This window comes from Strix aluco, chromosome 28 (genome assembly GCF_031877795.1).
Source record: "Strix aluco isolate bStrAlu1 chromosome 28, bStrAlu1.hap1, whole genome shotgun sequence".
Lineage (NCBI taxonomy): Eukaryota > Metazoa > Chordata > Aves > Strigiformes > Strigidae > Strix > Strix aluco.
The window spans coordinates 3,826,438-3,841,918 of NC_133958.1; the positions used below are offsets into that span (position 1 = coordinate 3,826,438).

A 15,481-nucleotide genomic window follows, 5' to 3' on the forward strand; every position below is an offset into this window, starting at 1 on the left:
TATTTTAGAAAAATATCATAGTTTGGCAATGCCTTTCAAAATCAGCTACTAGAATTCTGTGACTTGGTGTGCATTTCTGCTCTAGATATAAAAAACAACTCCCAGAAGCTATCATGTTGTTTCAGACTCTTGGGATACATTCTTTGACCAAAGCTTTTATTTCAGGTGCAAAAGCTAAGGCCAAAAATTTGCAAGGCTTTTAATCTTCACGTGTAGAATGCAAGAGACCATTGTACCTCAGACAACGTGCAAAGTGCCTCCTTCTAAGGAAGGAAAATGAAAGCAAAAATCACTCTTACCTACCATAGCAGAAGGGAGAGAGGGGAGGGAGGCAGGCACACTCACTAGATGAATTTCAGGCAGCTTGCCGGAGAGCACAGTGCCTGTGAAGGTCACAAGTACAACTGAAGTTTCCAGCAGAGATGAATACACAGTTCTGACTATTAAGTGACCGTGGAATAAAAATTTCTGCGTACTTCACTCACCATGGACATTCTCTCCTTCATCAGTTCATTTTAATACCTAATGCATTTTGAAGTGGCACTTGGAACCTGAAAAAAATAGTCTTCCCTTTACTAGTTGCTGCTTCTTCCCCCCACCCCCCCAACTTGGCAAGTATTTTCATGCGTTTCTATTCTGGCCCAAGCATACATACCTCAGCTTCATAAAAATTTTTTTTATTAAACAGAGGCCAATACTAGTTTCTGGTCTGGACTTTCAGGGATTGTTAACACTCACTTCTCTAAATGATGCAAAATGGAACCTACAAATCTTGACAACTCTAACTCAGACATTTACAACACATCTTAAATATACAGAGTCTACTAACCTGAGCAAAATACTTACCTTTATTTTTAAGTTAATTATTTTACACCTCTCACCTTCTCTATTTATAGATTAGGACCTTTTCATTGTATTTTGGAAGAGTTGTGTAAGAGCTGAAAACAAGATAGGAGTATTTAGTAGTCATTGCTGTCCTGCAAGGATCTCAAAGTTCCTTGTGATAACTTTTAAAAGTTTTGGAACTTCATTTTGGAAAACAGAGACACTAATCTTACAGATAGGGAAAACAAAGCATGGAGGGGTTAAAATGACTTAGTGACCTTCCAGATGAAACAACTCTAATGATTGTTTTCAGTTATCTCCATTTCTAGTCCTCTTTTGTTGTCCCGTCCCCTGATAATAAAGTTTAAATCTCAACTTCAAACTTGGTAAAAAGTAAGAGTAATAACAGCTCCGTAAGAAACTTAAGCCTCAGTCAAAAGACACTGGTTAGAAAGAACATGAATTGGAAGGTGCCAAACAACTTCCAGTTGAATGTTACATAATTGAAGTTACAAAAGAAGTTCCAGAAGTTACAAAACTTCTGGAAAAATAATTGCAACGTATACATAAACAAGCTTACAAGACCAGAGAGGGCTGTGTACATGATCTTCTCTTGCTGACTTCTTCAAAATTGTGGCAACCAGCAAGAAGGAGAGATTAAGCCAGAACTGCTCCTACAACAGGATGCAATCACTTGGTCGTGTCACTTTTTCAAACAACGTACATGCTTAATAACCCTTGTGCAGGAACACTGAGCGACACAGAGAGCTGACCTAGTAGCACAGTTTTAGATGACAACTTAGAACATACACCCCTGATTTTCAGAAACAGCAGAAAGATGAGAATGCTACAGAAACAAGCGGATGTCTGTTATGCCCCGATTTGGTATGAGCTTCTACAGGTCAAATCAAGGAAAAGAATCCACTAGCTCCAGGGAGTCAACAACCTGACGCGCAGAATCTCTGAGTGGGTTTGTTTTGTTTTGTCTTAAATGCTCTGTCTTCCTACTGCACTCTTCCTCTGAGGCATCTAAATATCATCAGAGACAAAATTGCTGGGTTAAGCACAGCATGTGTTCTGCTCCAGTAACAGAACTAGTATGTTACCAGCCCCCAACACTTTCAAGAGTGGGTTATCATTTCCAAAAGGGTCTGGAGTAAAATGAAAGATCCTGGATATTTCTTGAAAACAAAGTAAAACTCAGCTAAAAAAAAAAAAAAACAACCAAAACAACCAAACCAAAAAACACCAACACCAAAAATATGAAGCTGTGGTAAGAACTGACTGACAAGAGGCAGAAGGACTATATAGAAAGTTTTAAAGTTTTGGTCAAAAAGCCATTCCTGCCAGTTCCACATTCCACTAACCACTAAAATAGCTTACGAACGTTTCACTATCACCTCTATAAAGCAGTGCCATTTCCTCACTGACACACTATATAATGAAAAAGTTTGTGGGCTTCAACTTCAATTGCTGTTTGTTCTTGTTTACCTTTTAGAAGAGATGTCCTCAAATATGAATCTCAATTCACTGAATAGTGTTTTCCATACGAAAGGCACTCTACAAACAAGCACCAAAAGGCTGAGGAAGAGGCTGAGCCAGTTGCTCCCAATGCCATACTTGCAGACATTGCCTTACAACCACTACCGTTATCTCCATGGGAAGCAATCCATCCCGTCACCTCTCATCTCTTGTCCCATTCCTGTACCACCACCACCTATTCCACCACAAATATTTGTTACAATCTGCGGAAGCTAACTCAGGATAAAACTAATCTGACAGCAATTAGTCCAAGACATGTAATTTTCTTTCAGGTCCGTTTCCCAAAGCGATGACTCCGCGGCTAAGTGAACATCTGTGTCGGCTCAAAGCAGTAAGGGGTAAAGGTGCAAGGAAGGACAACCTCTTGCAGAAGCAGCAGCTACCTGAGGTGACAACAAACCTGCAGGCAAGTCAGTATGCAATTTGAATTGTAATTCCTCTTTCCATACCAAGGCCACACTTCACTCCAAAAGCAGCTTAACAGGGCAGTTATTAAAATACAATCCATTTTTTTTTTAATTATCTCCAATATTTCTATAACTGAATCCTCACACAATGCACCAAGAACAGTACCTGAGAAGTTAGGTTTTTGTTATATAATTCCATTGGAAAAAACTCCAGGAACTCTCAGACCAGTGTCTTTGAGAATCACTATATATTTATTTTATGTATATATATTTATTATATATATAAGTGGATGCTAAAGATTTGTTTCAGTATGTAGTTCTTGTCTGCTGGACCAATTTACTTTAAAATTTTAAGTTACTTGAAAACATTAAGTCCTTCAGACTACATTTATAAGCACTATACACAAACACATGTAGGCCAATTTCTGCAAATTCCCTTCTAACCTTCTGTTAACAGCAGAAAGGCCAGCTGAAATCACTACTTCTAGAATCAAAGAATGGTCCCTGGAATATTTTTTATATTCATCAGGAAAAAAGGAAAATACAGCTACTAGCTTTTAACAGACAAGAATATATTAGAAATTACTCCAAATTTTAAATAAGCAACTGTAGTCTGAAGTCTCAATTACCTTAACTGTTCCTGAATATATGCAATTATCTTTTCTCAAGTTCTCAAAAACAGAGAGTGCCAACTGTGTGTGTTTAGATATCACATTATTCCCAGAGCATTAATTTAAGAACTGCAATTGAAAACGCAAAGAGAAACATTTCCACACAAAATGCATCCTACATACCTGGGAAATCCATCTTTCTTACAACACAACTCTTTTAAAACCTCTTTTCCTGACCCTAAAATTTTCTTCCAAAATTAGATGCAAGCGTAACTGCCTCAGGGGTTTAACATGTGACCTAAATATGCTGGTTTTCTTAATGGTGCTATCACTTGTGGATCGCCAAGAGGAAAATACATTTTTATAAAGAATGGCTGACCAAATTAATAATTTCTCCTTCAGTGCTTAACAAAAGCATGATAAGTTAGAAGAGAGGAGAGAGGTGCTTACAGCCACTTCTGTTTCTGTAACTGAATTAGTCATGCACAGAACCTCAAATTATTATTTTTCAGTAATATTGTCAACTCACAGTAGCAGTACCTGATGTCTCATTAGCCAGCGTCTTCATTTTAAAGGCAAAAGTAACAACCCAAAACCTTCCAGTTGCAGAAGAGAACAAAGCAAGACCAACACTACCTGCTGCCCAGAGCAATGTCCTGAAGCAGTCCTGTTTGGGGAGCCAGAAAGTGAGCAACAGTATATTCAAGAAAGGAAGCCCTGCTATACAAAATCATGAACAAGTGCACACAAACACACACAAAATATCAGTACTTTACCTCTTAAGACACCTCTTTAGGCTTCCCCTATCTCATGTAACCGCATAAAAGAATGACAACATCCTTTCTATTTCCAGCTTGCTTACCTACTAATCCTACAAAAGTAGCATTTAGCTAGTGCGTGCTGTAAGAGCATAACTGAGCTATAAAGCAATATAACAAAGCTATAATTACATATTTTCTACTTGTTTAATATCTAGAAAACTGTCCAGATGTAATTATTTTGACTAGAAGACCTACCACTGCTTCTTGAAAGAGATTATTCTAAATTGGTTTGGATCTAGTATCATACTTCCCATATTTCTCTCCTATTATTTCATAGAAAAATGGTAACTGTTGTCTCCATCTGCATTCACAACATAAGTGCCCACCTATGTCAAGACTTTTCATTCATTTCAACCATTTTCATTTCAATTATTTCTTTAGAAGGGTAAACCTCCGTTTCACTCAATTACTGAACACCAACTTATTCTGCAAAACTTTTCACTCCACACTACAAATATTGTAGACATAGTTATGGATACTGCATATTATAGAGCATTGAAAACATGAAAAAAGGTCTGGAAAATACCCTTAAGGCAGTTATAAAAGCATCTTACACTAACAAAATTGCTTTGGGAGCACAGTGTTTCCTAAAGAGAAAAGAACAAATGGTAGCCTTAACCTGGTTTTACCATTTGTAGTAGAACAGCACTTAGAGATCATCAGGGTCTTGCGCTGACTGCACATAAAGTCCTATAAAGAGACCAAACCTCTTCCAGAGTTGTGTTCCTTTGAGCCACCCGACCACTCCACACCATGCTGGCACAAGCACACCCAGAGCACTGAGAACCAGATCAGGGTTCAATTCAGCTGAAAAATAATCCAGTCAAAACCACAATTTTAAGTACTTTTGAGCTGGATCAGCCTCCCAAACAAGTTCATTGTGCAGTTACATGAACACTTGTGCCAGCAAAGTGGGAAGGAGTGCCTCTTTAAGCAGAAATGCTGCCAAACATGTAGCCATGGCCTAAATAGGCAAGTCAGAAGGGAACAGAAAGAAGAGGGGAAAAAAAAAGCAGACAATACAGCTAGAACACCCAGCTCTTAACTCTTACTTCAGCATTGCACCCACTTGGGAGTTTTACTCTTCATTTTAGTTCTTCCAAACATGTTCTATGAAGCTACAGCTACCACAGAAACCCATTTCCAGGGTAGAAATATCCAAACCAGAATCATTTAGGTAGCACCTTCAAAATTAAAAGCTATGAAGTTTCACAAAGCTTATCAAGAGCTGTAATCCACCAGGACTGCCACTGATAGCCAAGTTGCCTTCGTTTGTACTGTTGGAGTCTGACTGCTTGATCACTGTAACTGCCATACGAAAAACTCCCTCCTTTTTCCAACTAACTTTTAATTTAAACCAAAAAGATTCCAAGAACAGCAAAGCATCACAGAATTAACAGAACAATACTGGTCAGCATGACTGACAAGCTGAAGCACCCTAGCTACCAAACCCATGTCAAGAGAGAGTACTGAATTACTTCTAGGAGCCAAACAGCCACTTACTATTTAGCTGTTTGCTAAATGCTCTTTGTTTTGGGGGACTTCACACTTTAAATGCATGCTTTAGTCAATCTAGACCAGCAGTTCCTAGAGCACAGTAGCCTATTTCTCTCTCTAGATACAGACATTCTACAAATGGGTGAAGATAAAAAAGCTAAAATACAGACGCAGACTTAGGAATACAGAGTAGGGCTATAACCCTGGGTCTTTCTATTTATCTACAGCATATTTCAAACTACCCCTTAAAAACAAACCTATTACTAGTCCTTGCTCCTTCCAACTGATGTTGCCTTATGAGCATACAGAACATAACCACAGCCCTCAAAAAAACAAATTAAGTTCCCTCCCACAACTATACCCCGATCTTTAGCGTTATTATCGCAACCTCTCACACCTTTGCTACTTTCCTCTGAGAATCTTTCCTCCCCTCCTATTCCATCAGTTCCCATTAAATAACCCCACCAGTGACTTCTACAATAATGCCACTGTTTCTCTTCTGTGACTTCTGCCTACAAACACAGCTTGCTAGAAGCCCTTCATCCCAACTGTTCCCAGCAACACCTCTCCATCTACAAGGCACAGGCCCCCATCAGGCAGTTGTTGGTAGGCCCTACAGAACCAGATGTGCCACCGGGAGTAACAGCCTGGTAGGACAGAGTTAACCAGCTTTCTGAAGGAGGCTCAGCAGCTCTAATCCACCATTACAGAGACATGCTACTTGACAACGAGAAAGTTTTCTGGTAAGGCAAGAGAAGATGGTGAACTCCAGACCATGGTAAACTACGTTTTACAGCAGTCCTCATTCCTGGCCTCAGTTTTCCTTACTCCAAGGTAACTATTTTTGTGCACTGAAGACAAACTACCACTACTGAACAGTTCCCATAGCTGTCCCACAACTTTGATGTCTGCCAAAAATAAACATGAAACTACACTTGAAAGATTTAACATACCTAGAATCAAATACAGAAAGCATTCCTGAACAAGGGAGAAGTCAAATCTTGTTTATATCTGTGACCACACACAGGAGCTGGCTAGGGATAGCAATGTAAGAGACTTCATCTGTTCATCATCTGCACAAACTGAAACAGACTACAGCAATGTTTTGGCTATAAAAGAGGAAACATAAAACAAGTCATAGATTATTAACAAAGCAGCACAGAATGGTTAAGCATCAGCACCCACAGGAGATACTCCAGTGCTTCTTTCAGAGACAATTCAGGCACAAAATAGTTAAACGACTTGTCAAAGATGAGTGTAATCACTCAGGGTTAAAGCTTAGGACCTAAATTCCTGGCTCCCAGCCTCCCGACCCAGACTATCAGACTTCTACATGTCTTTGGATTACAGTTGAAAGAACATTTAGATACAGCAGCTTGACTCTTTTCCTTCTGCCAAGTAATTAAACAAATTTGACTTAATTTGTTCTGAAGTACAAACTCATTCCATTAAGCAAGTGTCTAGTTTTCTGAGACAGTTTAAACTCACAAGCCTTAGTTGTTTCCAACTGGAGTTGCCATTATGCCACATCTTGGAGAACCTAACAGCAGAAGAGTAGAAACAAGTCCCAAAACAATGGAACTGCTGCAGAAAATCTTTTTAATCCTTTCTATAATCATTCTCATAAAGGAAATATCCACTAAGAAAACATGGTAATGCCTGCTCTCAAGTATTTCTGGACAGTTAAGTCTTACTTGCACTGAAACAGTGATGGCATACAGAAAAAAACCCCATGCATTACAGATGCTTTGGATAACCTGGTCATTGAACTTCTCAAAGACAGTGACTCTGTGTTCTCCACTGGAGAAGTCCTGCCTAATCTAATGGCCTGGCTCTGGATTCTCCAGAGTACACAGAATAAGTTGAACACAGATATGTCATAGGATTGGGGTCCAGCAAAACAAATATAAAATTAAGAAGGGAGGAGAACTTCTGTTGAGCAAAGAATCAGCTATTTCAGAAACAGGCAGCACAAGGTACAACATCCTTGCCCTTATGCAATGGCTTGCTAAATCACAAAAAGGCAAGCTTTTGCCAACAGTTAAAATTAAGGACCCCAGTTATAATGAAGCTGACACTGATTTCCATTTATAACCCGATTTCTGTGCTTAACTTTGTGATCTGATAGGGCCAGGCCACAGCTTACAACCAAGAATAAATTCCATAGATACCGAGAGAAGAGAGGCCAGTTCTCTGCTCCTCACACATCCACACACAAGCTAGAAAAGCTTTGCCACAGCAGAAGGACACAGGCAGGCCCCAGGTATAAACTCACTGCCATCTTCCTTCCTCAAGCCAGTAACAGCTTTCCCTTCTTTCCCTTCCACCCTCATTAGCTCTAACAGAAACAGTCACATCCATCTATCACACAGTGCTTAGAAAGCCAGAAAATTAAAACCTGTATGTATCAGAGTTCATGTTTCAGCCATCAAAGCCACCAAATATTGACTTAGTAATAGACAGCCATTCTAGCCTAAGTATCTAAAGAATTATAGGTTATACATATTATTTGAAGGTTATGAGGTCAGATCTGACCTCAAACATACTGGAAGCTACATACTAGCATTCTTAGCAAGCTTTTTGAAGTTGCTGCCACTATTACTGTCTTAAAAATGTTATTCTCCATTGGTCTGTTTCACAGGCAACATCGCAGAGAGACCACTGGTTTTGCATTCTACTGATTAATGCAATTTAATGGATGCAGTTTTCTTGGTTTCTCCTACTAGTTTAGTTCAGGCTAGCTTTCCAATATAAATATTGCAACACTATTATGAACAGGAAGAAAACAGAAAGTGAAACCTCCCATTTCTTTCAGGCTTGCTTTTCCTGACCTTATTTTTAGTGAAGTTTCAGCATTCCACAACAAAAGTTAGTTTTTGGAATTTGAGCTCTAAAGCCATTCCAAAAACAAAAATCCACACCTTAGGCACAAATTGGTACTGTCCTCAGTCACAGACATGATTAGAGCCCACACTTGTCAGCTTGCAGACCACAGTGGTTAAACAATCATTTCTGTTTCAGGCAGCAAGGTTTTCTTTAGCTTTCACCATGATGCCTGCCACAAGAAAGCAGAGAGAAGGGCAGGGAGGGAAAAAGGTCCTCAGGCTACACTTAGAGCCACGGTCAACTTCTCCTTGAGTATTCTGAAGGAGGACCAGAAGCATGCAAAGCTGCTGTTCCACTGTTTGCAAGAACCACACAAGGCTCCGTTTCACTGAAGCGAACCTTAACACCAAAAATATAGCAAATAAAAGGAAAAACGCAACAAGTTTCATACGTTATTAAACCTTCCAAGAGTATCACAGGGAGACATTACCAAGCAAAACAAGAACTCGAAGGACTGCATGGAAGCTAAACTTCCACTTCGATCAGACAGCTGGCTTTCAACAATTTCCAGCATGAATTGTGGGAGCCAAATATGCAGGAAGAGGAGAGAATTTCAGCTCAAGAAATTCTTTACAACCAAGTATAACACCAACCTTGGGACTTCTCTCCAGGCATTTAAATTTCAGGACACCTTGCAGTATACCAGGGCTCTGGGGTTTGCACCTCAAGACTCATCCTAAGTCAGCTACAGCTAACAATGAAAGGAAACCTCTTTGCTCTTTGGGTCACAAAAATCGATAAAATCAAAAATGGACATTATTACAATTTTTTGGAAACCATCCTGACCGGCGTGCTGAAACCGAAGCTAGTTATTTCACTTACAGGGAAGGCTTCCCTGAACTCCACCCACTATGACTCCAGCAACACACAGTACAGCTGCCAGCCTGTCAGGAAGCATAAGGCTAGCAAGTCATCTTTTGTAACACGAAGTACAATACTTCAGAACAGCTAAGGAAGCTAAGAACAGACTATTTCCTGACTTCTGCACTTCCAGATCCCTATAAAAGCCACTTTACCATACATTATATATATATAAGTGCGTTACTATTACACACATCAACATGTCTATTTTAATGAAGAATTATTTGCAAGCACCTGCCACACAACCACAACTCCTTCAATATTTGTACTTAATTAAGGATTTAGCTTGAGATGTAATTAAAATAAAGGTTACAGAATTTAAAGTCTGCCAGGGAAAAAATTATACTACATTCAACAGCAGTTTTGCGTTCAAGCTTTAAAATACACTTCCTGAAGAATTTAAAATTAAAGTTTAAAAAAATTGTTACTGCTTTCTTGGTTCCAAAAGCCATCTTTCAACCTGTAAATAACAGGAGTTTTTCAAAGTGCATCATTTGCACCATGTTGGAGCTAATAAATAAGAACAAATCACTTATGTTTATACTGATTTTTTGGCCTTTGGAAGTTAATTTGAACCACATACGAAAGGGGAAAGTAATAGAAACTGTAGCTACCGCTTTTCTAAGTACAACAGTAACCTCACTTGTAAGTCACAGTATCCAAGATACGTAAAAAAAGAAAAAAACCCTAGGAATTACACAAGCAACAAGGCCAACTGCTTGCCAAAGAAAAATTTTAACTCATGATCTTACAGGCTGTGTTGTGCAAACAGGACTTTACAGCAGAAGAAATTTAGAAATCAGTGGGACTCTCCTCAAAAAAGATCGCAGAAGAAATTTTGCTCTCTAGCACAGCGATTGAGCAGCACAGAGAAAGTATGATTCCTCTAAGCGACCCCCAATCCAAGTAAAAAAAAAAATAACAAGTACATTTTTTGCAGTCACAGTCAGAGGCAGCCATCTTAGTGTAAGATGACATTTGTCACTGCCAGCTTAGAGAAGTTTCAGGCAATTTACAGTATTATTTCAAACAAAAAAACCTTCTTTACTTAATAAGTAAGCATACACAAATATTCAGATTTCTTCCTCTTCTGGGTAACAGAAGCTGGAAAGGTTGGAAAAATTACTTGATCTTTATCTAGTACTTAGATCTTCAAAGAGTACAAACATTAATTAATTCTCACAACACCTCCCTGTGGAATGCAAGTATCACATTCCCCATTTTGCAGATTAGGAAAAAACACAAATCAGAAGCTGAGCGACAGGAAGATCTTAAACAAGCTTGGAAAACAATTCCAGCAAAATATTTAAGAAGCCTGAATTTAGCCCTTCTTAAAAGTGTGCTGAACAGTACTCTCAAACCATAGTTTAATCCTGAATCTGGGTATCTGAACATTAAATGTCTGTTTGCTTTGCTCAAGTTGCATACAGCAACACCGAGATATTTTAGCAAGATTGCATTCACATCTCCCTACCGAAGGGGTAGCTAAGAAGTCAGAAAACATTCAGGAAAAAATATTGCTCTTACCTTCTGCTACATCATCATCTACAGCGCCTTTCACCTGAGAAAAACACCACTGAATGTCATTTCCTCCTCCAGCTCCTAAAAAACACAATCAAAAAAATGAGACCCCCCCACAGTAACAAAGAGCACACAATAGTTACCAATTGAAAATTTCAGACAACGTTGTACACGCCTACTTCCTCAGCAATGCTGGCCACACAATTACAAATTGCCCCTCCCCACCTTTTTCCTTTACCGATATTGTTTTTGTCATTAGTGGTTTGCCAGCGTTCAATGCAACGTTTGTCAAAAACACGGTGAGGGTAAGCAGTAACGGTGTAAGAGCCTCCACCACCAAAGCTCGCTGGAACGCTGCTACTGCGAACTTTAACTGCGCATTTACAACGAGGGTGCATGAACGTCTCCTTTCACACGAAGCTTCTTCCTACTTTAGAAGTCAGAACCCTCTACAAACACACACACCCCCCTTAAACAGCAACGGTCAGAAAAAGCTGCACGTTTTCGGAAAATTTCAGTCTTTCAATCAATATAAACCAAGCATGCTATTCATTTCCTTCTTTTACAAAAACACTGAACTGAACCTACATGCTAAAAGGCTAAAGAAAAAAAATTTTACCACAATTTTAGAGTCTCTTCGCAGAAGTAATGAAAGCAATTATCAGCCTTAAAAAAAGCAGTAAATCCGAGCAGAAAAAGCAAACAAGCAATCTGATGTTAACAAGTTCTACTACCATAGAAAACGGATCGAAGAGAAAACTTCAGGAACATTACTGCCTCGGCGGAAGGCAGTGATTCATTTGAACCCTGCCACCAAAACACACCAAAAAATCACCACCCATTTCTTTTGCATTTCATTCTGAGCAAATCACGGCAGGGCTGAGTACATACAGGAAGAGACTGAAATGGGCTTGCCTCTTTTTTTTTTTTTTTTTTTTTTAAAGCCACTGTCAAAATGGAACTTTTCCTCAACACAATTCAAACAGGCTGAGCAACAGATGGCATTTACACATTAATCCAGAGCTCTGTTACGGCTTTTGGGATAACAAAGAATACAGAAAGGACTACATCTCTCTTCTACGCTAAGTTAAGGAGGGGAAAAGTCAAAGAAACCAGAAGTCCCAAAATAATCTTCCCAAAAAAGATCAAGTGTCTCAGAATGTTAAGAGAAGGGCTGGAATACTATCAGAGTCCGGTTTGCATTTGTTGCTTGCCTTCATTTCTTTTCTGAGGGATTACAAGACATGCGAGCTACAGAACCTGACAAGGTGAAGGCAGGTACCAGCATCCATCTACACAAGAGACGTCAAAATGCTTTTTGCAGATACACTGGACAGGTTTGCCACACACATCTCCACCATTCCCCAAAACCCCTACAACCCATTTTCTTTCCTCTCTCCAACCATTTGTCATTTAGCAGCTGGCACTATGGAAACCTTTAAAGGGGACAGCTTGTAAAAAAAAAAAAAAAAAAAAAAAATCACTGCTCTTTCTACTTAAGGCTGAAATTCTATTTTTCAGACAATTTACTAGGTAGAAGTTGGCATTTCCCCCCTCCCCAACTAAAACAAAAAAGAGTAGGGTGGATCATGGGCATATGGTGTAGGGGAAAAAGGCAAAGCACAAACCTAATACAGCCTCTGATGCTTGCTCCTCCAAACGCAAAGCGCTGAAAAGCCAATTCAGTTGCAGAGGAGGGGGATGAATATATTTCCAAATGAAGAAATCGCAAGAAAAAGTAAGAAGAAAAAGATATCTCATGCATACACACTTCTAGCCTACCAAGAGCGCTTTAGGATGCAAAATGGGGAGCAGGCACAGGAAGGAATGAGAAAGAAGACACAGTAAGACCTGTATTATTTAATTACATCCTGCACCCAATTTAACTCTCATTTGCAGACGCTTAAAAGCTGCACCCTACAGAAGGGTGCAATTGTACTCTCGACACAAGCACGTCTGCACCCTGGAACACCTCTGCATGCACAGCAGCACTTCTCTGCACAGTCCTCACTAACTCCACCTGAGAAATAAATGCAACATAAAAGCACGTATACAAATACAAAAGGCCTGCAGGGGGGAAAAAAACAGAAAAAAGGCAACAGACCCACCCTGTCTGCAAGCCTCCTGCATACTGAACTTCAAAACACACCGCTTCCCCCCTCGAAGCCCCTCCACCTTGCTTCTTCCATGCCTTTCCCCCCCCACCCCGATAAGGGAGGGAAAGGAAGAAGGAGTGGGTGGGAGGAAAGCACGATTTCCCAGAAGGGGGGGGGGAAATAAATCAGGAACGCGCAGGCGAGGCGGAATGGGAGAGCGGGGCCGCGGGAGCGAGCGAGGCAGGGGCAGCCGGCACGCCGGCAGCCACCGCTCGGGAAAGGCAGCGGCGGGCTGCGAGGCGCTCCGCGGGCTGGGGAGCGGCGAACCCCGGCGAGCCGGGGCTCGGGGCCGGCGTTGGCCGCTGCTCCCGGCCGGCAGCCCCCGCCGCCCGCCCGGCAGGCCGCTGCCGCAGCCTCACCTGCGCCCCCCGCCCGGCGGCGGCGGCAGCGGCCGGTGCCCCGCGGGGCAGCCTGCCCTTACCTGCCATGTTGGGCTCGCGATAGCGGCCGCGGCGGGTCGGGCGGTCTCGGCGCTGCGCGGCGGGGCCGCCGGTGCCGGGCGGGGGGCGGTGGCGGCGGGCGGATGGCGGCGGATGGCGGCGGGGGTGCGGCCGGCTCCGCTCCTGGGGCTGCCCCCGCTCCGCGCCTCGCTCCGGCCCCCCCCCAAACGCTCCACTTTCAAAATGGCGCCGGCCGAGCTGGGGGTGACGTCACCCGGCGGGGGGGGCGGCGGGCGGGGCGGCGCTCCGGGGAGGGCGGGGCGGCGCGGCGGGGCCCTCACCGCCCCCCGTAGGGCCGGGCCGGGCCGGGCGGCATGGCGCGGGGGGGGGAGGTATGGCGGCGGGCGGGCGCTGGCCCGCGGCCCCTCCACGCTCGGGTGGTGGCAGCCGCCGCGCCGGGCCGTTCCCGGGGGCTTGTCCCTGCAGGGCGGGCCTCCTCCCAGCGCCCCATGGCGCCGTCCCCCCCCGCTCGGCAGGCTCGCCCTTTATTTCGCTCATTCCCCGAGTCTCCCCTTTGCTTATCGTCGTTTGGTTTGGTGTTTTTGGTTTTTTTTTTTTTTAAAACTTTCCTCCGCTCCCTCACTTCCTTCTCCTGCCATTTCCTCATGCAGCACTTCCTCGCCGTAGCCACAGAACCTGTTTGATGCACATTTTCCACCCTCTTGGAGGCTTTCCATAATGTCTGCAGGCTTGGGCTCTCATTTCGCTGGAGAACCCAAGCGCGACTTTGCCGTTCTCATTGCTATTCCCTGCATACACCAGCCATGCTTCTGAGCCATTTTTAGCCTCCATCCACCTTTCACACTGACAGCCAGCAAGATCTACAAAGAAAGGCTTCCAGCCGAGCCCAGCTTGGCACAACTCCTGCTGGCTCAGAAAGGAGGAAGGCTCCTTTTTAGCTCACTGGGTCCCAGTTAAAGTCTCAGCTGTAGTTAACATACAGGACTTGGGTAATTGATTCAGTACAATCTATTTAAGATCTTGTGAAAGTCATCAGTTTCCCTTCACAGATGTTTGTGCAAACGTTTTCTTTCTTCTCAGGCTGGGTAAAGCTTGCTAATCCAGATTTCACTTTGAGATTCATGAGCTCATCCTGCAATCCCAGCACTGCCACAAACTCGCAATGTGCCTTGAAACAAGTTTCCTAAGTCATCACGTACGCTATTTTTGCACGTCCAGCTCAAAACACCTAAGAGGCTGCTTTTCTTAAATGGAAGGCCATTGAATTCCTACTCAAGTACAGCACAAAACGCAGAACTGTGGGAACGGAACACCTCTAAACAAACACACAGTCAGTGTGTTCAGGAGTGAACACCAGAAACCCACGGCTGGCCCGGATGATAGGCTGCTTTGGACAAATGCAGATTGATCTCTCCATCCCTGATAAAGATTGCACATGCAAATAAAGTCAATCTTGGAAACAACAATGATGTTTGAAAGAGCACTCAACACATACGGGGCATTCTAAAGAACTGCAACCCACCTAAATTTGAGAATACCTGGAACCAAGTATTTTGCTTAGTCCATTTTGGGAGCAATCCAAAAAATCTAAAAGCAAACACACTGCAAGTTTGAAAACATTCACAATCAAGACAGGCTCTTTTTGGATCACTACAGCATTAAGGTCCTTCTCTTAACACCCAGGTCCATGTTTCCCAGAGTTCAAGAACCAATTCATTCAATTCTACAAATTTGTGGCCATGTCTAGTCAATACCAAACTCAGAATGAAAACTGGCATTCCTCTTTGTTCATGTTTCTTTAAAAACCTCCTTTTCAACCCTAAACAGAACTGTCCTGCAGGAAAATTTGCAAATAAAGTCCAATTTACCCATTGCCTTCTGTACAATTACTTCAGAATCTGGCCCTCATAGCAGAATGAGCATTGTCTCATGAACTTCTGTTGCTAAAAAAGA

The 15,481-nt window shown here is 42.2% G+C and overlaps 1 protein-coding gene across 6 annotated transcripts in view; it reads right to left on the reverse strand.

Moving 5' to 3' along the window:
* Positions 1-13,734, reverse strand: part of PPP2R2A (protein phosphatase 2 regulatory subunit Balpha) — a 39,073-nt gene extending 25,339 nt beyond the window's left edge. Inside the window, exons 1-4 of one of the 6 annotated variants that reach the window (XM_074808319.1) lie at positions 13,549-13,734; positions 12,600-12,640; positions 10,978-11,052; positions 300-383 (exon numbers count right to left, since the gene is read on the reverse strand). In XM_074808319.1, coding sequence (XP_074664420.1) covers positions 300-306 — 7 coding nt within the window. In that variant the 5' untranslated portion in view covers positions 307-383; positions 10,978-11,052; positions 12,600-12,640; positions 13,549-13,734. Of the gene's footprint in view, positions 1-299; positions 384-4,835; positions 4,882-10,977; positions 11,053-11,705; positions 11,758-12,599; positions 12,641-13,548 lie in introns of those variants that run through there. The other 5 variants (XM_074808315.1, XM_074808314.1, XM_074808317.1 and 2 more) reach the window with 5 other exon arrangements.
* Between the last annotated feature and the right edge of the window lie 1,747 nt (positions 13,735-15,481).